Source organism: Trachinotus anak, unplaced genomic scaffold, assembly GCF_046630095.1.
Source record: "Trachinotus anak isolate AG129_WGS33_773 ecotype Australia unplaced genomic scaffold, CSIRO_AGI_Tana_v1 ptg000020l, whole genome shotgun sequence".
Taxonomy (NCBI): domain Eukaryota; kingdom Metazoa; phylum Chordata; class Actinopteri; order Carangiformes; family Carangidae; genus Trachinotus; species Trachinotus anak.
In genome coordinates this window covers 1,280,239-1,301,560 of record NW_027273871.1, presented here as the reverse complement: position 1 = coordinate 1,301,560, position 21,322 = coordinate 1,280,239, and the positions used below count along the sequence as shown (strand labels likewise).

Genomic DNA, 21,322 nt, shown 5'->3' with positions numbered 1-21,322 from the left:
TGAACCAGTTATTTCCTGATCTTTGTTGATGTGATTAGTTGTCATTTAGGTAAGTGCAAAGAAAACTGTATTCATTTCAAATGTGGACTCACACAACACTGTGCCTGCCTTTTCATTTGACTTGTGTGTCTTCTGTGTTGCAAAAAGAAAAACAGCAATCATGGCAGCTATCTTTCTCGGTGCTCTGTTGGTAAAATCTTTCCCAGTTTTAAAGCATTTGAGACAGATTGAATTGATTTTTTATCAGCTAACTTATACTGGTTGGAACCTACAGTTTAGATATTCTTGAGATATGAAGACACAACAACAATGTGATGCACAAAAAAAGGTTTTCATGACCATTCAGTCTGGTTAAAACACAACTCATATTCCCTGTCCTTTGTCCAGTCGTCACGAGTCCACATCACCCGGGCGGTGCTCGAACAGTTCCTGTCCTTCGCCAAGTATCTGGATGGTTTACCTCATGGAGCGCCGCTCCTCAAACAGCTCTGTGACCATGTCCTTTTCAACGCTGCCATCTGGATACACACCCCTGCCAAGGTCTGTTTATGTATCTGCAAAAACGTGTGTGTGTGTGTGTGTGTGTGTGCGCGTGCATGTGTTTTCATGACCTTGCTGCAAAAAAGAAGGGAAGATGATATTCTGAATATGAGAATCAATGGGCTGATAGACTGAGAACAGGCATGAGAGACAGTGTGAAATAGAAAAAGGAAGCTCTAGAGGACGTATTCGCTGCTTGTACGGGAGGTTTTGTCTGAATGCAAGGAAAATTTAGAGAAGCAGAAAAAGAACAGAAAACAAAGTGGAAGGGGGGCCTGACATCTTAGCGGCCCTTTACAATAACATAACAAAAGAGGCTGCAGCACACAGACGGAGGAGCCTGCACGTCACGCAAGGACAGGACAGAAGCGAAGGAAACAAAGAGAAAAAGTGACATTTGAAAAGACCCCAGGACAGGAGAGAGATGTGAGGTTCCTCTCTTCCTTCCCGCTCTGAACTGAATGAGTGTTCATGGCGTTCTCACAGGGCAAATCAGCTCTTGCCTCCATTATTTTCAAAACTTCCTGACTTCTCTGTCTTCTCCCCTCTGACCCTGAGATGTGATCTCCGCTCTTGGGTACAGCAGCGACTGATCACCAGGGCGTGCTGGAGTTACAACGGAAGAAACGTGAGCGAGCAAGTCGCTTCGCTCCGGAGAACGAGGAGGGTTTGAAAAAAAAAAAAAAAAGAAGAACCATATCAACCTTAGTTAACATATCACCATGAAACAGCTCGAAGAGGCTGGACCACATGATTGCCCATTGTGTTTTTACCTTCAATCAGACAATGAATTGCCATTAAACAACAGCAATTTGGAAGGGTCATAACGAGAACATGACAAGAATAATAAATGCACTGAGTAGCAACACACACTAAAATCTTTAATCCTTTAATCCTACTTCTCTTGTACTATTCTGTCTCCCACTGAGCTTTATTATTTTCCACTTCTCAGGGTGTTATCAGCACCTTCATTATTGGTAACAACCTTGGTCATATTCAGGACTTAATGAAACACTTCAAGAAATCACATCTGACTCTCATCTCCCATCTCTCATAACATCATAACAAGAGCCACTTTTCTTTACCAGGCTTGTGCTTTGTTGCAAGCTATTGATGCATCGGTGTGGCCCAAACTATTGTGCTGCGCTGTGATCAAGGAATTTCAGGGGTTTCTTCTGCAGCTGAAACTGTTGGAAAAAAGGCACACAGATTAAAAAAAAAACTAAAAGAAAAAAAAAACAAAACAAAAAAAAATCAGCTCCATGTGTGAAATTTAATGTAATGAAGGCCATTTAAGCCAGCTGAGTGCATTCTCCATTGGAGATGAGCTGCGGTCTGGTGTGGTCCACTAATTTCATCCGCTTAAACAGGGCTACCTCGTTAAGGCCGGTCCTCAGCGTCGTGGTCACTGTAATGAGCTCAGAGATTTGTGGGAGTGCGGCAGACTCGGAGACCGTGTACGGGGAGAATCGGTTGGAGGAGGGAGAGACTGAACAGAAGGAGGCAGGGAGGGAGCAAATGAGCAACTGGAGAACGCCCTCCTTAAATGTCAGCGCTGCGTGTGGAGCTCCTCAGATGCTTGATGGCTTAAGGCAGAGAAACATCAAAAATAACACAGAGCAGAAAACATTGGCACTTTTGCTGGAGGGAAGTTTCCTCTCATTCCCCCGTGGCTGTTTTTTCACAATAAAACTGCCTTTTGTTTGAACGCCATAAGCACACACAGATGATTTGTTTCTTTCCAGCAAACGTCTGACACTTTGTGTTTGTCTGTCGGCTTCTCTAAGCGTCTTTGTACCTAGATTATTTATTGTATAAATGCATGTGAATGTGTGTGTGTGTGTGTGTGTGTGCAGGTCCAGCTGTCCCTCTACACATACCTTTCATCGGAGTTCATCGGCACCGCCACCATCTACACCACCATCCGCCGTGTTGGCACCGTCCTGCAGCTGATGCACACTCTTAAGTACTACTACTGGGCCATCAACCCGCTGGAGTGCAGCGGAATCACCCCCAAAGGTCTCGGTATGTTTACATGTGCACACAGATTCAGACACAGTATGCCTGACCTTTTAGCTACTGCACATTTCATATAGTGTGTCTGTTTGTACAGGACATGACTTCTGTCCTGTTTCTCCATTTCTCTCTCAGACTCCATCGCTTCCTCTTCTTCCACACAGTCTTTACTGTCTCTCTCTTTGGCTTTACTCATCTTAAACATACCAAACATTTCTGCGTGACACAAAGTTATTGCAGCATCTGCACAAAAAGAAGTACACACAGCTCCGGTTGCCACTTTGCAAATCTTAAAAATATTTTGACAATGCGTTTATCTAACCATGAAGTGGTAATGTCAATGTCGGCCAGGTATGCAGAGGTGAGAGAGGAAGTAGTGTTTGAATTTCTCTCCCCAGCTATTTTTTTTTCATTCATTACACAACTGTTTCTGGCACATTTCGTGTGTACAACTGATTGCAACACTATGACTGCCATATTTTTAGAATTATCATGTCTTATCTCTTTCTATGAGGGCCATTTTTTCACCTGGCCTTCAGGTGTGGCGCCAGTAACCACAATAAAGACCTTTGCCTTCCAGTGTGGTCGGACAGCGAGTGTGAAAAACTAGTTCTGTTGGAGCAAACGAGCCCCAAATATATAGTAGATGCTGAAACCTGTATTTATAATGACGTTGGGCTCATAAGCCTAGGATGGCCTGTCTGTATCTATTTGTATTTGAAGTGTTTATTTTTGTAATTACATCCTGTCGAGAGTTCTTTGATGGGAAGTGCTGCTGATGCGATCCTAACTAGCCCACTGAGACATTGTGCGAGATATTGACAGTACTAATAAACTGGAACTGACTCCACTTGTTATAGGATTTCCTTAAATCAGCAGCTCTCTGGAAGGTAGCTGGTGCCTCTCCATTAGCACAATTTACAGATGCAATTGACCTTTTTAAAAGCAAAGACATTACTAGAGAAAGGCTTCTACTGATAAATACATAGAACATGGGAGCTTTGCATTTTTGAATATGAATTTTCTTGGCCACCTTCAAATTATGCCGTAGCATTAAAGAGGTTTGACACTGTCTGCAAATAATTTCAGACTTGATTTTTGTTCAGCCCAAATTCCACAGTACCCACAGTCACATTAAGCAAACGAGAAGTGCTTTTAATTGTATGTGGTGAAGACCTAAAGTCAGTGATCAATGAGACTTGGGTAACTGATTATGTAATGGCTACGAATGGGGTATGCAAATTTACAACACCACCTTATGGTCAGATAGGTCAGAAATATGCAGCTCTGGTAAACTGCATAAAACACAGACGGCTATTTGATCATCATGTCAACACTGAGATAAAGGTCACATATGCTACACGCACGCTCACACACACACACACACACACACACACACACACATATACACATGCATTTAGTTGGTGTAAGTGCATAACTCTTCCTTCCCTTAACAACCATTGTTGCTACTGGGTGCTCCCTGTTGAAAATGTTTATTTGAGAGTGAATAAGACTCATTGCAGAGGAAGAGATGTAAAAATCAAATTTTTCCCTCTAGATAAGTAATAGTTAAAATAGTGTTTGTTTGCCTACAATGGCTGTATATCAGAAATCTCTTAAAATTTGCACTGAAATGTGAGCACATGCTTTCTGTAAAATGCATTGTTTACATGATTTGTCTATATTTGAAAAAGAATTGAAACTCTATGAAAAAGAAAGTCATAAATCAAACCAAATCTGATTCAGTATTTCCACTGGCTTTGTAATAGAGCAGAGAACAGTGTTAACACAGCCGCTGCTGCCACACAGCAGAGCCTCAGAAAGGTCGGCGCAGGCCCCTCACTTTAATCAACCTCTTCCTTTGGCCGGGACCCGCCGCTGACTACGAGTGCGCATCCCACGTTGCCATGGCAACAGACAGATTTGATTGGCAGATCCAAGGGAGCTTTTGGAATTTCTAATCAAGTGGCTGTCTGGCTTCCTTTCTGTTTGGCGATATTGCGGTTTGACTACTGGGATTTAGTCCCATAAAGAACCACTGATAACGGTAGCAATTAGCCTCAGACGCGTACTAATGGTCGTTCAAAGCTAAAGGATGTGCTGGTTGTGGTTTGGAAGTCTGCATATTTGTGTGCTTAACTATACAGTAAGAGTGTGATGTGGAATTAATGGAATTAATTAGCATAGTAATAGACAGATATTTTAAAGAAACGCAATGGGCTTTGTGGATAAAAATGTATTTAACTTTGCCTCAGTTTGAAGTAATGAGATTTGAATCTGGTTAAAAACACAAAGTTCCTCTCCAAGTTTTTTCCTCATGTTTTACAAATAATTCTGATGTTGGCTGAAAACTGAACAGAAATGGAGAGGCTGCATTGTAGCAAATGAAAAACACCTCGGGCCTTTTGCAATGGTCACGTACATTGCTTTTGAACTCTGCAGCTAAATTATAATACAGCGGCAACAGTGATTAAATGGCTCCTATTGAGTGAAACAAGAATGCAGCTGAAACAAATGAATAACGACATACTGTAAAATATTTATGCACCTGGGTTTTATTTATTTATTCAGCTTTTTCTAGAAAGTTTTATTCTGCTAACCTCAGTACGCCCCTTCTTTTAACTTTTGTATACCTTGTAATGTATCGTAACATAATGAAATTTGACTAGTGTTAATATGTTACATGTCCACATTAACCTTGAGCGTACACAATGTAGATTCACAAACGGACTTCAACAAACTGCAGAAACTCGCTGTAGTTTCAGATCAAATCTACGTGGGTGTGTAGTTTTTCCAACAGCCCAAAGTCAGAACGGACTCACACACTTATGTGCGTGCCTCCACGCACACAAAACTCATTGACACCTCACAAGTTGAAATTACCCGGCAGAGGAAAAAAGCGCTCATTTGTTTTCACAGTGACTGGTTGAGTCAGTTTAGCATAAAAACAGCACAAGAAGAAGAAAATTAATTTCAAAGAGTAAAAGACGATAATTAAAGCTGCCCCCGGGAAGCAGTTTAAATGATTATAAGCTTTCTTCAAATCCTCTGTTAACAAAAAACCCCTAAACTCGCACACGTTCACCTGGTGCACGCATGCACTCGATTGACACGGAGCTGCTGCAAAACAATGATGGATGGCGAGTGTCACCATTTCACCAATATGCACCAGCTAGACAGATAATAATGATGGATCACGGGGGGGGGGGGATTTCGTGAAGAGCCGGTGAACAGATTGAAACACTGATTCAGTGCCAGCAGAACATGACAAAGGGAGAAGCTTCAAATCTTCCTCCTTTCACTCTCTCATGTTTCTCGTAGCTTACTTCCTGCAGCTTTGGGTCAGATATCGGTTTAAATGTTCACCATCACGAGGTTTATTTTATCTTGCAATACACACCGTTTGTAGTTCCAGCACTTCTCCCTGTGCAGCTCGCATAAAATAAGGCCGTTCCCAGACACCCTGACACAGCAAAGTGTGCCGTGGCAAATGCGGACATCATAAATGTTTATTGTTGCCTTATAAACTTAAGAAACCTTTGTTGGGTACGTAGGATGCTGATGAGAACACGTAGCTTATGAGCTTCACTGTGTGCCGATTGTTTGTTTCTTAGTAACATCTGAGCAGTAGAGGAAGATGGGGAATGAGTGGGAAGGTTGGGAAGTCAGCTTTAACCGCCTGCAGCAGCCACTGGGGGCATTAAAGGAAAATGTGCCCTTATTTTTTAAAGGGTGGGTCTTATATCATTCTTGCTTTGATCTGAATCAATGCATCTTTTAAACTATTTGGCACCATATTCCATTAGTGAGTTATTTGGCAGTCATTTTGAGCCACTTCATCATTCAGTATAAGCTTCTAGTGTGTCTGACGCGCACATTAAACACCTCAGAAATGAATGAAACACAGTTACATCAATAAAAACGCAATGCCAAGATCTGAGTTGTCACTTTTCTTCCTAAACATTTCAAAAGTGCTGCCGTGCCATTGTTTCAGAGAGGAAGACGGGAGTTTCGAAAGCCTCCTGTGAAGCTAAATGCAGCCAAATGTCAGAATGAATAAACACAACGCTGAACCACACAAAGTTCCGTGAATGTGAATGCGATGAATCTCTGTGGCTCTTAAAGCAGAGATGGTCTCTGGCATTTATGGAACACAACAGATAAAGGCCTCAAGATTGGCGAAAGACATCAGACCTTTTAGAAAGAGGCAATTGCATCATACCCATGTGAGAAATTGCTCATTTCATGCATCGGATGCTTTTGTGTTTTCACTTGATTATGTCTTCGTAGCCCACCACAGAGCTGATGGAGGTGCCGTGGATTACGTTGCCTTGTTTGGTTGGGATCATTTGGACCATCAGTCACATGTTTGCAAATTGCAACGTCTTTCCTGTAATCATTTAAATTAGTGCAACTATAAAATACCCACATTGCCAAACTGGCTCTGGAGCTAATGACAGTGATTTACACTTCACAGTTCTATCATAGTGTGTGCGCTTGTGTTAACATGTTTTTCTCTGCTCTCCAGGAAGTCTAATAAAATGGAATATCAGTAAACAGTGGCGCTCACTCAGGCTGAACTTCAGACTTATTTGGCTGATCAGTATTGTGTATAAAAGTAGATTTTTAACAGGAAATTATTCTTTTGTTTGCGTGTGTTTGCGCAGATGGACCGCGGCCATCCCAAAAGGAGATCATCTCGCTCAGAGCCTTCATGCTTCTCTTCCTGAAACAGCTCATACTAAAGGTACAGCGAGAGAAACTGATTCTCTTCATCACATTGTTTAAGATGCAAGAAATCACTTTCTTTTTTTTTTTTTCTTTTTTTTCAACTATGTCCTTTGTTGTTTATCTCGCTCCTGGGGTCCATTAGCTTAATCTAAAATGCGTGTGTTTGTTTATGTGTGTGTGTGTTTGTGTGTGTGTGTGTGGAGAATCGCATTATAGATCAGCACCCTGAATTAAGCACTGTAGCTTTCGTGAGTGCTCGTGCCCACACTTCCATGTGTGTGCGGTTGTTTCTGCTTCACGGTTAAAATGCTTCAACCAACAACAGAATCAATGAAGTCATCTGAGGTTAACAGGGTGTTAAAAAAAAAAAAACAGAAACAGCTGAAGATCATGAATATTTTTTTTTGTTGAAAGATGCCACGTCTGTTTTTCCCACAGGACCGGGGCGTGAAGGAGGACGAGCTGCAGAGCATTCTCAACTACCTATTGACCATGCATGAGGTAGATGCTATTTTATGCTAAAACAGGCAGTGTGACAGAGAGACAGTGAGAGCGGCTGAGTGGAGCTGGTGGCAAAAATGTGCATTAAAATTTGTGGGCTGAAGTTATGGTCCACTCAAACGAGCGCGAGTGTGAGTCAGCTTCGGCGCTGTGACAGCATGAAAAATGGTGCAACAATGGACTGAACAGAATGTACTCCTCTGTAACAATTATATCTATTCTTGCTCTGAAATGCCACACTCTCCTCCGCAGTCCCCCCCACCCCCCCCTTTCCCCCTCCCTGCATGCCCACCCCTACAACTCTCTCTTTGTCCTCTTAACCCTGTATTCATCTGTCCTGTTGGGGATTTCTTTTCCCTCTTTGTTCACCTGTGCAACTCTGCTTCCTCTGCTCTGCAGGATGAGAATATTCACGATGTGCTCCAGCTGCTCGTGGCTCTTATGTCTGAACACCCGGCGTCAATGATCCCTGCGTTTGACCAGAGAAATGGAATAAGGTGAATGCTGCCCACACATGCTGCACTCGCACATAAATAAAGATCTGATGCAGTGCCACAACCTTCTGACATGAAATAAGATCTTTGCATATGAAATATTGACACTACTCACATGGTTAAAGCTTTTCGCTTTATGTGTTTTTCTTACAAAAAGGATCCAACACACAGCTATAGAAAAATAAAAGATTTTTAATGAATAGACAAAATAAGTTGAGCTGCAAAAACTTGAATTCATAAATGAAAAGGCCATACTTTACACAACTGAAATCTCTTTACAAAGCAGCTGCATTATGAATGCATATTTCTTATTACTGATAATGTACTAAAATTCAAAGTAGTTTACACCTTCAGATTTCAAAAACAGGGAGAGATTGAGAAGACTAGCACCTGTAATGTCTGGTTTTTATTTTACAAAGTAACATTCTTGGCCAATCATGTGTAAAACAGAACAATTTTGGTGAAGAAATGAAATATAAATAATCATTAATAATGTTTAATAACTCCTATCTTGTATTAAGGCCTATCACTGTGAAAAGCCAATGATAGGAACTTTTATGTTGTCGGACCTGTTTGCCAACAGACCATGTTGTATACTTGTTTGCTATCTCAGTTTGATGGCTCGAGGAAAGATTACATCCGTGGCAAAAGCTGGAGTGTCAAAATGTTCCATACAGTGTTCAAAAGGTAGCCTCAGCTGAGCAGCCTGATTTTTCAAAGACGGACTCAAACTGTGCTGGTATTTCCCCAACAGCACAACTACACATGGATGTCTTTTTGGTTGCTATGGTAACTCCCTTGTTGTCAGAGAGATGGTTAGCACAATCCCATTCCTTTTACTTTTATGTCTTCTGCGTACATGCCTGTGAAGAACTTGAGTTAGCATTGAGGATGTTAACTGAGTATCAGGCAGCAGGTGTTTTACTTTAATACACACACACACACACACACACACACACACACTTCACTCTACACAGAAGAACTCAGTGTTGCTGTGTGTTTCACATGTTGCAGGGTGATCTGTAAACTCCTGGCCTCTAAGAGTGAGAGCATCCGGGTCCAAGCCCTCAAAGTCCTGGGCTACTTCCTCAAGCACCTTGGTCACAAGTAAGTACCTTTTTGTCTTTGTGCTTCCTATCTGCTATGTTCTTTTATGTGGTTATCTTTTATTCTTTTTTTATTCTATCACCACTAAACACAAATGCTGCACCAGAGTATGGAGACTGAGAGGCCATACATGAGAGTGAGAAACACGCTGCAGTAAAAGCTGAAGAACTACAGCAGTGTAGTCTCCTGTGGGCCTTAGAGGGGCTGTTTGTTTGTGTGTGTGTGTGTGTGTGTGTGTGTGTGTGTGTGTGTGTAAAGATAATGCCCTCATCATCACATCCAAGGCGGAATAATAATTTTGACAGCGTGCACTGGCAGGGAGGTGGAACCTTGATGAGCAGCAATGAATGCTGGGAGATTTATTCATCCCATGCGACATACACGCCTCTTACCGCACAACATGGGGGCAGGCTGCCATGCTGCACCTGAGCCCCGCACCTCCAGCCCCCCCCCCCCACCTACTTAATATCTGCTCAACCAAACATCCTGTGTAGGGCTTCCTGTATGTCATTGTCATGTAATTTAATGATACAGCCAAAGACATTTCAATATATTTTCATAAGAATGTGAAATAATGTTTTAATCTTTAACATAACCTATTTTCATGTGATTTACCGTCTGTTGAATTATCAAGTTGAAAGACAGGATAAAATAGAAAATAAAATAAAATAGAAAAATAAGAACATCTGCTATAGTCCTGATTTCAGAGCCATTGACTTAAACCAGTTTAGATTATACTGTGTTTCTGCATCATAGTTTGAGAGTTAATGTCATATCTAATCAACAACTTTACTAAAGTTGTCTTTTAAAATGTTTTAAATGTTAAAAATTGTTAGAAATTAACTTGAAAATACTAGAAATAAATAGAAACTGTTTCCCTCCCCACTTGGTGTGAGTTAATGGCTGATCTTGCCAAATTGAATCTTCTGCAGTGTTACTGTGATTGTTGTTGTTTCATTCTATACACAGAGTTTATACACAGAGTTTATGCATGTATGCATTCAGCCCCTTGTTCTCGTATCTGATTGAAAGCAAAGTGAAAACAGCATTAAAGGTGCATCAGCAGAGCATCACTCAGACCACTAATAAGATGTCAAGCATTGGATTCACAAAGGCCTGTTTCTGGAGCACAGTGGTTTACAGCAGTCCACCAACTTCAAGTCAAACTACTCATAAAGTGATGACTTATTTTAATCACGTAATAATGTTAAGTTTTAAAACAGCTGTCTTCTACAATCACCTGCCAGGCTCATGTATTAGTGACAAAAAAGAAAGAAATGTCATTAGTTTGGCGTTTCATTAACTCTTTTGACATCTCCCTATTACTTGAAGATGTGTTGAATAAATATCCTAGATCTGTAAGCTATTTTGACATTTGATTTTACTATGTGTTTTTAATCTCAGCCATGGTGCTGTCTCATTATGACACACACTTTTTTGGACATTATGTGTTTATTTCCATGTTAAGTATACCACCATGCCCTCAATTATATTTTTTGCATTTGGTTTTTAAATTGAATTTGCTCAGACAGACCAGGGTGTTGTGAAAAACAATTTGTAGTTTCTATAAAATGTAATTATCCTGTTAAAAGGGTAAATTGTAACTGATTGAAAAACGTTTTTCAGACATGATAATGGCAGCTAAATTATTAGTTATTTAAGTGTTTGTACTGTATATATAGTGCATACGATTAAATATAGTGCATTTCTAATGACCCAACTACAGCCAGGATTATACAGAACCTTTGATAATTACTTGTTTAACTCAAAAACATTCAAAGTTTGTCAACCCTGATTTCTGAGCCTCTCAAGTTAAAAATCCTCTTAGAGACACAATTGTCACCTACTGGCAAGGTGAACAGTCAAAATTAGTGATTCACAGCCATATGAGCGTTGCCTCAGTGACTCCTGCGGTGTTGCCATTCTGTTCACTTCTCTCTCTGGTGTTAATTTCACGGCCTCTCCGGACCCATCACAACTGACAGGGCCACATGGTGCCGCCTGCCAATATCTGACTGTCATCAGGCCTGTGACAATCAATGTCAGTTTCAACTGTCGTAAATTCTGTTATGAATGGCAAGCTATGTGTGTGTGTGTGTGTGTGTGTTTCCCCGCAGGAGGAAGGTAGAGATCATGCACACACACAGTCTGTTCACACTGCTGGGGGAGAGGCTGATGATGCACACTAACACCGTCTCTATAACCACCTACAACACTCTGTATGAGGTAGGTGATTGTTTGGCAGCGGCTCTTTCACACACTCCACTACCATAACGGTGTACATGATGTGATGTGCTTCAGGTCTATTTTGAGTCGCCAGAATTCAGGTGAGTTTAATTGACGGCTGTGGGTCTTCTGTCTGTGCAGATTCTAACAGAGCAGGTCTGCACTCAGGTGGTTCACAAACCCCACCCTGAGCCCGACTCCACCGTCAAGATCCAGAATCCCAGTAAGTACAAGAAATACATTTGTAGCTCTGTCTCTCCGTGTTCTTTGGCCTGCCAGTAATTCAGTGTTGTTTTAATGCGGGTAAACAAACAACAAAGCCTGAATTCAGAAGCAGACACTGCTGCCATCTCCCGCTTATTGATCTGCCTCGCACTCTCCTGTCCCTCACATTTTTTTCTCTCATTCAAAACACTTTTTGTACATTTGCTTCCCCCACTCTCTCATCTCTTTTTTTCTTCTCCCTCTCACCATTACCCAATTTTCGCCTCCCACCCAGTGATACTAAAGGTAGTGGCGACCCTCCTGAAGAACTCCTCTCCTAGCGCTGAGCTGATGGAGGTCAGGAGACTCTTTCTTTCCGACATGATTAAACTCTTCAGTAACAGCCGTGAAAACCGGCGGTAAGAGCACACAAATGACTTTATGTCATTCGCTTCTCCAGTGATTGTTAACGTTTCCATGGAGGTCATGCTGCAGCCACGCTCACATTCAGTGTTTGTGTTGTGCACCAGCTGCCTGCTGCAGTGCTCTGTGTGGCAGGACTGGATGTTCTCCCTCGGATACATCAACCCCAAGAACCCAGAGGAGCAGAAAATAACTGAGATGGTCTACAACATATTTAGGATCCTGCTCTACCACGCCATCAAATACGAATGGGGAGGGTGGAGAGTCTGGGTGGATACCCTGTCTATCGCACACTCCAAGGTGAGAGTGGGGGTCCACATTCTTCAGACAGTATATTTCTGGTAGACTTTTTCATCATATATTGTCCCTTGTTAAAGGCATTGGTGTCAAATTATTGATTGATTGATACTGATTTTTCACATCTGGCTGGTTTGGAGAGATCCTTGTAGAACAGCGTATCCACTCTGTTTAAAATCTGTTGCACCAGAAAGGAACGCAGCACTGGTGATGATGATTTTTAGGGATTGATATTTTAACTGAAGCTAACATAAAGGTTAAACAAACATGTATTGATTTGTACATATTGACTATTGTTAACTGTAAGCCAATGACCTGCAAAGCCCAGAATGATTCATTATAGATATGATATTCAATAACTGATGCCATCTAGTTTTCACCGTTCACTGGTGGGAATTTAACCCATTTTCTCATGGCAGTGCAAAAGTGTGGGGACATTATGGATGATGGTCTAATAGCCCTGATAGGCCACTGTCCCAGTTTTATCCATCCAGCCTTTTGCACAGATGATCTATGAGGCCTACAGGGACTACCTGATGGAGACATTATTGATGTGGAGGTTAACTATTGTCAGTGCTTGTGCTCTGATCACATAACCAATTATATATCCACCATCTGTCACAGGTGACCTATGAAGCCCATAAGGAATACTTGGCTAAAATGTATGAAGAGTACCAGCGTCAGGAGGAGGAAAATATGAAGAAGGGGAAGAAAGGCTCTGTGTCCACCATCTCTGGGCTTTCTGCTACGCCCGCACCTGTTGTCAACGGCAACCTGGAGATTGACGACAACTCCCAGACACAGACACCTGAGAGCGAGGCTGAGTATAGTGAGGGGGCCGGGGGAGACTCGCGCAACCTTCTCGCAGAAGGCGCTGTAAAGCGACCCAACGGAGAAGCCCTGACACCGGGGGAGCAGAGCGCTGCTCCAGGGGTGAGGGTGGAGGTCCACGACCTGCTGGTGGACATTAAAGCCGAGAAGGTGGAGGCCACAGAAGTGAAGCTGGATGACCTTGACTTGTCACCGGAAGGCCTCGGTGGAAGTGTAGGTGGAGGAGGTGGGGGAGGAATGGAGAACGGACCTTTGGTGGAGGTGGACTCTCTCCTGGACAGTGCGTACTGCGCTGTGGTTCAGAACCTGAATGGAAATCTGGTGCCTAAAGATGATACGCCAGGCTCAGGGGTTGGGATGGGGCCGAGCCTGGGGCTTTCAGGAGTCAACCTTGAGGATGATGGGAACATGGGCCCGCTCATCACATTGGCTGATGAGAAGGACAGTGTCCCAAGCAACAACGGATTCCTCTTCAGCAAGGTAGGATGTTCTATGAAGATTATTCTCACTGATAAATTACAAATCTTATGCGTCGAGCCTCATCCTCCCCTGCTGACCTAGATATAATGTGAGCAATCAGTCACTGTTGTATCACTACGACTTTCTATCCTTCTCACTCTTCCTAATTTCCCCAAAGAAAAGAAAGTTGTCGGTGCAAACTTTTGCTAATGTGTTAATTTTCTTTGAATTTTTATTACCCCATTCATCTCCTCCAGGTTGATGAGAAGCTGCTTCCTGCTCTGGCAGCCACAGACCCCCTTGTGCTGCCGAGTCCAGACCAGCCTACTCCATCCGGCCCAGTCCCAGCTCACTCCACCACCAGTGCCAGTGATGACCTCAGCCTGCTGGCTCACATGACTAGCTGCGGCTCTGATTTACAGACCCAGAGCCACACTTCTGGGGAACTTCCAGAGGATGGACCCTTCAAGATACAGAGCCCTCTCGCTGACATCAGCTCCATTGCTGAGGCTGAGAGCCAAACCCAGATCCAGGGAGCCTCCAGACCAGATTTCCCAGAGGGAGAGGGCACAGCCGGGGCAGAGGGAGAGGCTGCGGGGCTCAAGACTGGAGGAGACACAGCCAGCACCACCTCTGATACAGAGAGGTCGGATGATGGGAAAGACAAGGACACAAAAAAGATCCAAACTACTGCGACTACTCAGGTGTGTTTATGTGTGTGAGTCTGCAAGTCTCCAAGGACATACTGGTACTGTACACTTTCATGTATAAATAATATATTTATAAAGATACATTGTTTTAATAGTTAACTAGCAGATGATAAATAAAATGAAAATAGAATAAAACCATATACCGTATCATCTCCACCAAGATTAATCTGCCAGTTCAGGCACTGATGAGTCACAAGCCTTCTTCTCCGTCCTTTAAGCCACAGCCGTCCAGTGTGATCAGCCATGTGTGATGATTAGTGTAAAATGCTCAGCCATGGACAGTTTGAGTGACTGCCCACACATGAACTATGTTTCCCTAATAGCTCAGTGAACACAGAATAAGAAGTCCCAGAGAGTCCTCTGAGGTTTCTCTTGTGAAATAGATTTTCATCACACAATGTATTCCAACCGTCCTCGTTGCAGGCCCTTCATGGTCGTACTGCGGCGCAGCTGGAGCGGGACCTACGTGTTGACCTCGGTTTCAGAGGCATGCCCATGACAGAAGAGCAACGGCGGCAGTTCAGCCCCGGCCCACGCACGACTATGTTCCGCATCCCGGAATTCAAGTGGTCTCCCATGCACCAGAGGTTGCTCACTGACCTGCTGTTTGCCCTGGAAACTGACGTGCATGTTTGGAGGAGGTGAGTTAGGATGTCTGATGTATGACATACGCACAGAAATAGATTATCAGGTTTTTTGCTTATACCTTTAATGCTGATTATAGGATCCAATCACGTTTAAAATGACTTGTAACCGTAATTTGGAACAACCGGCTGATATGTTACTTTAATAGCAAGACTTTTTCATGATCTTGTGCATTGTTTTCAGTGCATCTCTATTGACTGCACATTAGTTTCGACTGATGATATTTAAAAAATGAAGCGATGCCTAAAATGTCTTTATCCAAACTGTATTTTCACATCATGTGTCAAACTATTATCTTCCATTTCAGCCACTCCACCAAGTCCGTGATGGATTTTGTGAACAGCAATGAGAACATCATCTTCGTCCACAACACGATCCACCTCATTTCTCAGATGGTGGACAACATCATCATCGCCTGTGGAGGCATCCTGCCTCTCCTGTCTGCTGCCACCTCCCCTTCTGTAAGTGGCTCCACTCCCCCCCTCTGTGGTAGGAGGGGAAACTGCAGGTCAACAGCTGCTTCAGAGGCCTGTAGCTCAGGCGCTAACACCAAACGCAGACTTTGAGGAACCTCCTAAGCCTGATTCCCTTCGTGCTCAGGGCAGCGTTAATCTTGCATGATTGAATAGGTTAAAGAATTTGTTGTGTCTATTACATTTTGTAGCATTTTTTTTAACCTATTAAATCATGATGGATTAAAAATTACTTCCTAAGCCTTAAAGGTTGAATTTTAAACTTACACAAAGTTCGGTATAGTTAAGCCATGAATTAAGAAAAAAACTGTCAAGAACAGTTTCTGAATTCCTCTCATCTGTATCTTTATATATCTAACTATCTATCTAACACTTCTACCACAGTATTTTAACCTTTTTTTTTATCTTTGTTCTAACAATCTTCATCTTTCTTATTTTCTTTTCCTCTCTGTGTTACATGTACTCTATGTATTTTCTTGTCCTTTTTGTCCCTGTTTTTGTCTGTTTTTGCATGTGCAGAGTTCTAAGAGTAGTGCCAACACTGTAAGTTGTGTTTTCTTCCTCTCTTTTTATTCTACTAATACTTTGTTCTGGTTTATTTACCATTGTGAGACACTAACCCTTGCCTGTCTGACATCCATAGTGTTTCTATTTGTTGTGCTCCTTTGCTTCTAATGACTACTCCCCCTTATACTGTCTGTATATATTGTGAATATGCATTGTTCACTCTGCCTCTAGCTCATAAAGATATAATATTCTAACATTGTTAGAATATTATACAAATAAGGGGGATAGAATAGACCAAAAGCCAGGAGGTTGGTCGCTAATGAGGAGAAATTAGAGTGAAAAAGCATGAGAGTTTACCAAAGGTCCTTGGGGGATGCATCTGCTAAGCCTGTCCCATTTGTATCAACACTAAAGAAGGCAGGAGGAGCCGGACCCCAGAGGGGGTCAAAGGGAGAGGAGGTGACCCCTGTTCCTGGGGGAGGAGGCGCAGGGGTAGAGGTGCGTAAAGAGCCTGAGACTCCCACCATCACCAGAAGAGCTAAGAGCACCAACCCAAGCCTTTCTGTTTTCACCTTGTGTGTCTGTTATCCCCACCCCCCACCCCCCGAATGTCTGTGCTCACTTGCACTGACGAGCCTCCAGATGCTTGCACTTTGTCGACTCTCCACAGACCCACACACCCTGCTCACCGAAGCAGAGACACAGCAGACCACACTCTTGGTTTGACTTTTAACCAATGCCATGCTGCCCTCAGATTTATTTTCAGTTTCAATATATACTGAAATTCTTGTGATTAAATACTTTGGTTTGGTGTGAACGTAAGTGGACTTTAAATATATCCTAGGCTAGCTTTGCCTGTCTCTACACTGCTGTTGTTACTGCTACTAGGCCACACTGCTACCGTCACGATCCCACTGTTACCATTACCTGTGTGTCATCAGGCTGTACTTCCCGTGTGTTGTGTAGAACACCTCATGTTGCCAGATTTCATCATATCAGTATGTATTTCACTTAACCAGCATGGCACTCAAGATTGTGTTTCCTGTTTGTTGGTGAAACCAGCCATGACTGTTGTGGTCATGCTTGTGTAAGACCCAGCTGCATAAATTCTCTAAAGGTTACCTCTGTTGTTTTAAATTGAGGTGGATACTGCAGTATTTCACCACTTTTTTAAAAACCACTGGGAGAGCATCCACTTCATTGTGTTTTCATGCCAGTTGTACACTGAGTAACTGGCAAGCATATGTGTATTTTTTCCTCCCTTTTCCCAGACGGAGTTGGAGAACATCGAGGCGACACAGGGCATGTCTTCGGAGACAGCGGTCACCTTCCTGTCTCGTCTCATGGCCATGGTGGACGTGCTGGTGTTTGCCAGCTCCCTCAACTTCAGTGAGATTGAGGCAGAGAAGAACATGTCCTCAGGAGGGCTGATGAGACAGTGTCTCCGCCTGGGTGTGTGCTTGATGCTCAGTGTATTCAGTCTCTCACCAAAATTTTAAAACTCTTCGTTCTACAGTTAGACTCACACACAGGTTCATGTCCCTGTGGAGCAGGGCTTCAAACTAACAATTATTTTCATTATGTATATGATATTTTAAATTACTCGTTTAATCTATAGAATGTCAGAAAAAAGTTTTTTGTTTTTTTTCATTTGCACATTATAATTTCCCAGAGGTGCTGTCTTTAAATTGCAACATTGCAAAACCCAAATATATTCGATTACAGTGACGATGTAAATCTAAGATAAGCAGCAGTTACTCACATTTGCAGAGAATGCTTGCAGATGAATTTTATTGTCCATTGATTAATCCATTAATGAACTATCTGACGCAGCACTACTGCTGACAGGGATACAAAATATTTTCCTAACTGAAAAATGGCATTGAAGGCAACACAAAGTGAGTGTGCATTGCAATGTGCATCTTTACAGTCGCTCCAGATTTCTCTTATTTTGTGCCTTTGGAACCTTCGAGTCTAACATGGACTATCACATAGTATTTTTCACGATAAATAGCAAATATTAATATAATAATTAAATGATATTAATCTAAATAGTAAATGATTAGTCACTTAACAGTAAACTATTTTGATAATCAATGAACTGTTGAAGTCATTTTTCAAGCAAAAATGCCAGGTTTTCAGACATTAGAATTAGCTGTTTTTCCATTTTTATTAAATTGAATATTTTTGGGATTTTGAAACATTTTGGCGAATACATGACATTTGATGACACTGGGCTTTAGGATGTTGTAAAGAGAATTATTCAGTTTTCAGATGTTTTTCAGACCAAACAAATAATTAATTAATCGAGGAAATAAGCAGAAGATTAATCTATAATGAAAATAATTGTTAGTTGTGTCACACCAGATATGTGATTCATATTATATATATATATATATATGCGCATTCATAATGTGGTTATTGGTAATGGACTGAGTGTGCATATCCTTAGAGGAAATGCATTTACCCATCTGTAGGACTTCAAAGAGAAGCAGAAGCCAATAAACAATTCACAGAATTCATTCACGCTTCTGTTTTTTTTCCCAGCCTGTGATACTGTGCCATGATACTTACTTGTTTCCTCTGCTTCTCCTAATCCATCAGTGTGCTGTGTGGCAGTGAGGAACTGTCTGGAGTGTAGGCAGAGACAGAGAGATCGAAGCTGCAAGTCCTCTTTAACCAGCAGCAAGTCACAGGACAGCCTTCACAGTGCCTCTACCACCAGCAAGGTACCACACACACACACATACACACACACACAAATCAAATGTACATCCTGCACATAACACTTAAAATGTGACACAAAAACATGCATATGTATGACACACCACAGCTGACATTCTGTCGTCCATATTTAGCAGGATCCAGACAGACTCCTGCAGGATGTAGACATCAATCGTCTCCGAGCTGTGGTTTTCAGAGATGTGGTAAGTGTGTGTGTTTGTGTATTTTTTTTGTGTTTACAGTATTTGTGTGGTTAAAAATATATGAGAAAAAAATGCCTGAATGTTGTTTGTTGTTGTTTTTTTACTGAATAATTTTGTGTGTGTTTTCTGTAGGATGACAGCAAGCAGGCTCAGTTTCTGGCGCTTGCAGTCGTCTACTTTATCTCAGTTCTCATGGTATCAAAGTATCGGGACATTTTGGAACCCCAGCGGGAGATTGGCAGGTCCACCAGCCTATCAGGGAGAAGCATCCGCCATGAGATCAACTCCCCAACCAGTACAGGTTATTCTCATTTTTCTTTAGCTGCAATATCCTCAATATTACAGGGTAATCTTGCATGAGCCAGTGCTGACTCATTGTTGTAGCGTTGGCGTAGTGAATACAGGCCTCAGGCGAACAACAATACCTTTGTCAAGAATATGAGACAATTAGAGGAAGAAAGCAAGAAGGAGGCAGAATGGTATTGCTTGGCAGGGAAATGAAAGCTTACAAGCAAGAGGAAAAGAGCTGAGAATAACATTTTAAAATCTGACAGTATGTTGTGGAATTTCTTGACAATGCATTTTTTGTGTAATAAAAATCCCACTGCCATCTATATTTCTTCCTCATTCCTCCAGAGCACCCATCCACAGCCTTCTCTGACCGTGACAAACAGACCCCCACCCCTGTGGATGACTCTCCACGGGCCGGCCTCCCCCACACAGACTCGGGCATCGGAGAGGAGGGCCATGTGGCTGGGTCCCTGAATGGCTCAGAGATGGGTCTCGGGCTTGGCCTTGGCCTGGTGGGGAGAGAGACAGACAGAGATCGAGACAGAGACATGGGAGGAGGAGGAGGAGGAGGAACAGATCTGTTGTGCAGCCTGTCATCTGACGTTAGGAGGTCACAGGAGAGCCTTCTGGATTCTCCCCACAACCCTGGCTCCACCCCCAACTCCAGCCAAGCCCCGCCCTCGTCCATCTCCAGCATCAGTCAAACAAACAAAGGCATCAATGTCAAGGTGGGTCTGTGGGTCACCTGTTCAAAGCTGGCTGCTTGCATCCAGATATATCAAAATTAGCTTCTGAGAAAGGCTGTAGTCAACATGCATCTTCTTTGAAAACATGTGCATCCAATATTCTATATAATAAATAATAACTTTAATTTGTGGGTGGTGGTCAAATTTACTTGCATTAACTCCTCACTATTGAGATTGCATGTTTCTATGAGCACCTTTAAAGGAGCTATATGTACGTTGCTACATACCAGAGCTGTTAGCTGTCTCCAGCAGTGGAAAATAACACCAATGTTTACTCATGTCTTTTCTTCTACTGGAGTTAGCATGCTAACCAGCTAGCCATGGCCCATCTCGTCTGTTTCTGATAGCAACTCACTGAAGCCGTAGCACTGCTCAGAGGGTGTGTTATCACCACCACCTGCGCCCGGAAAGAAACCATGTTTGGCAGCAGAGAAAGCTTACAAATAGCCCCTTCTAAATGTGTTCTCAGTGATCAAGCTACATCAGTACTTATAGCTGCACAGTTGCAGTTGTATCTCCTTAGATTGATTTAACAGACCAGGTCTGACTAGGGTCAAGAGTTTTCCATTAATGCTCCTTTCAGGGAGGCTGTATTAGGTTATGTATCATTAAAACATGCCTACTTCTCTGAAACATTAATAGTTTCCTCTTAGAAAAAAAAGGTTGGGTAAGACATATTAAAGCCTGCATTGAAAACAAAATGTACAATGTCACAATGTGTGCCCAGCTTCAGCAGTCTGTGTCCTGTAATCACCAGATTTGTTGCTCTCTCTGAAATGCAGGAGATCCTGAAGAGCTTGGTGGCAGCTCCAGTTGACGGTGGGGAGCTGGGACAGGAGTCTGGGCCGACGCCCTATCACCCGGACCCTGCCCTGAAGACCCACCCCATGCTGCCCATGCAGTTCCACTCTTTCGACAGGTCGGTCCCAGCTACTGTTTGACCTACAAGAGGCAGAAAAAACAGACAGAGATATCAGAGTCAGTGCAGCCTGACACATCCATCAATAAATTGATTTTTCCAGCCAATACTGGTCTTTTAGACAGGCATATTAGTATACTGCTATTTGTCAGATTGCCCTACATCAGCTTTGGAAGGACAGTGGACACAGAAATCGATAATGTGATTATTATTTAAAAGATATTCTCCTATTCAAAGCTCTTTGGATGGTAACATCTACAAACATACATAATATG

General features: G+C 42.5%; 1 protein-coding gene across 17 annotated transcripts in view; it reads left to right on the top strand.

Moving 5' to 3' along the window:
* The window catches only part of nbeaa (neurobeachin a), a 91,839-nt gene that overhangs the window by 48,050 nt on the left and 22,467 nt on the right, over positions 1–21,322 (top strand). For 7 of the 17 annotated variants that reach the window (XM_071505964.1, XM_071505963.1, XM_071505958.1 and 4 more), the window contains exons 12-32: positions 388–540; positions 2,397–2,565; positions 7,224–7,303; positions 7,726–7,788; positions 8,188–8,285; positions 9,297–9,389; positions 11,507–11,615; positions 11,757–11,838; positions 12,115–12,238; positions 12,350–12,542; positions 13,164–13,850; positions 14,087–14,533; positions 14,963–15,180; positions 15,492–15,645; positions 16,177–16,200; positions 17,436–17,616; positions 18,769–18,893; positions 19,023–19,091; positions 19,224–19,392; positions 19,728–20,110; positions 20,911–21,047. In XM_071505964.1, coding sequence (XP_071362065.1) covers positions 388–540; positions 2,397–2,565; positions 7,224–7,303; positions 7,726–7,788; positions 8,188–8,285; positions 9,297–9,389; positions 11,507–11,615; positions 11,757–11,838; positions 12,115–12,238; positions 12,350–12,542; positions 13,164–13,850; positions 14,087–14,533; positions 14,963–15,180; positions 15,492–15,645; positions 16,177–16,200; positions 17,436–17,616; positions 18,769–18,893; positions 19,023–19,091; positions 19,224–19,392; positions 19,728–20,110; positions 20,911–21,047 — 3,758 coding nt within the window. Of the gene's footprint in view, positions 1–387; positions 541–2,396; positions 2,566–7,223; positions 7,304–7,725; positions 7,789–8,187; positions 8,286–9,296; positions 9,390–11,506; positions 11,616–11,756; positions 11,839–12,114; positions 12,239–12,349; positions 12,543–13,163; positions 13,851–14,086; positions 14,534–14,962; positions 15,181–15,491; positions 15,646–16,176; positions 16,201–16,578; positions 16,663–17,435; positions 17,617–18,768; positions 18,894–19,022; positions 19,092–19,223; positions 19,393–19,727; positions 20,111–20,910; positions 21,048–21,322 lie in introns of all 17 variants that reach the window. The other 10 variants (XM_071505972.1, XM_071505971.1, XM_071505959.1 and 7 more) reach the window with 4 other exon arrangements.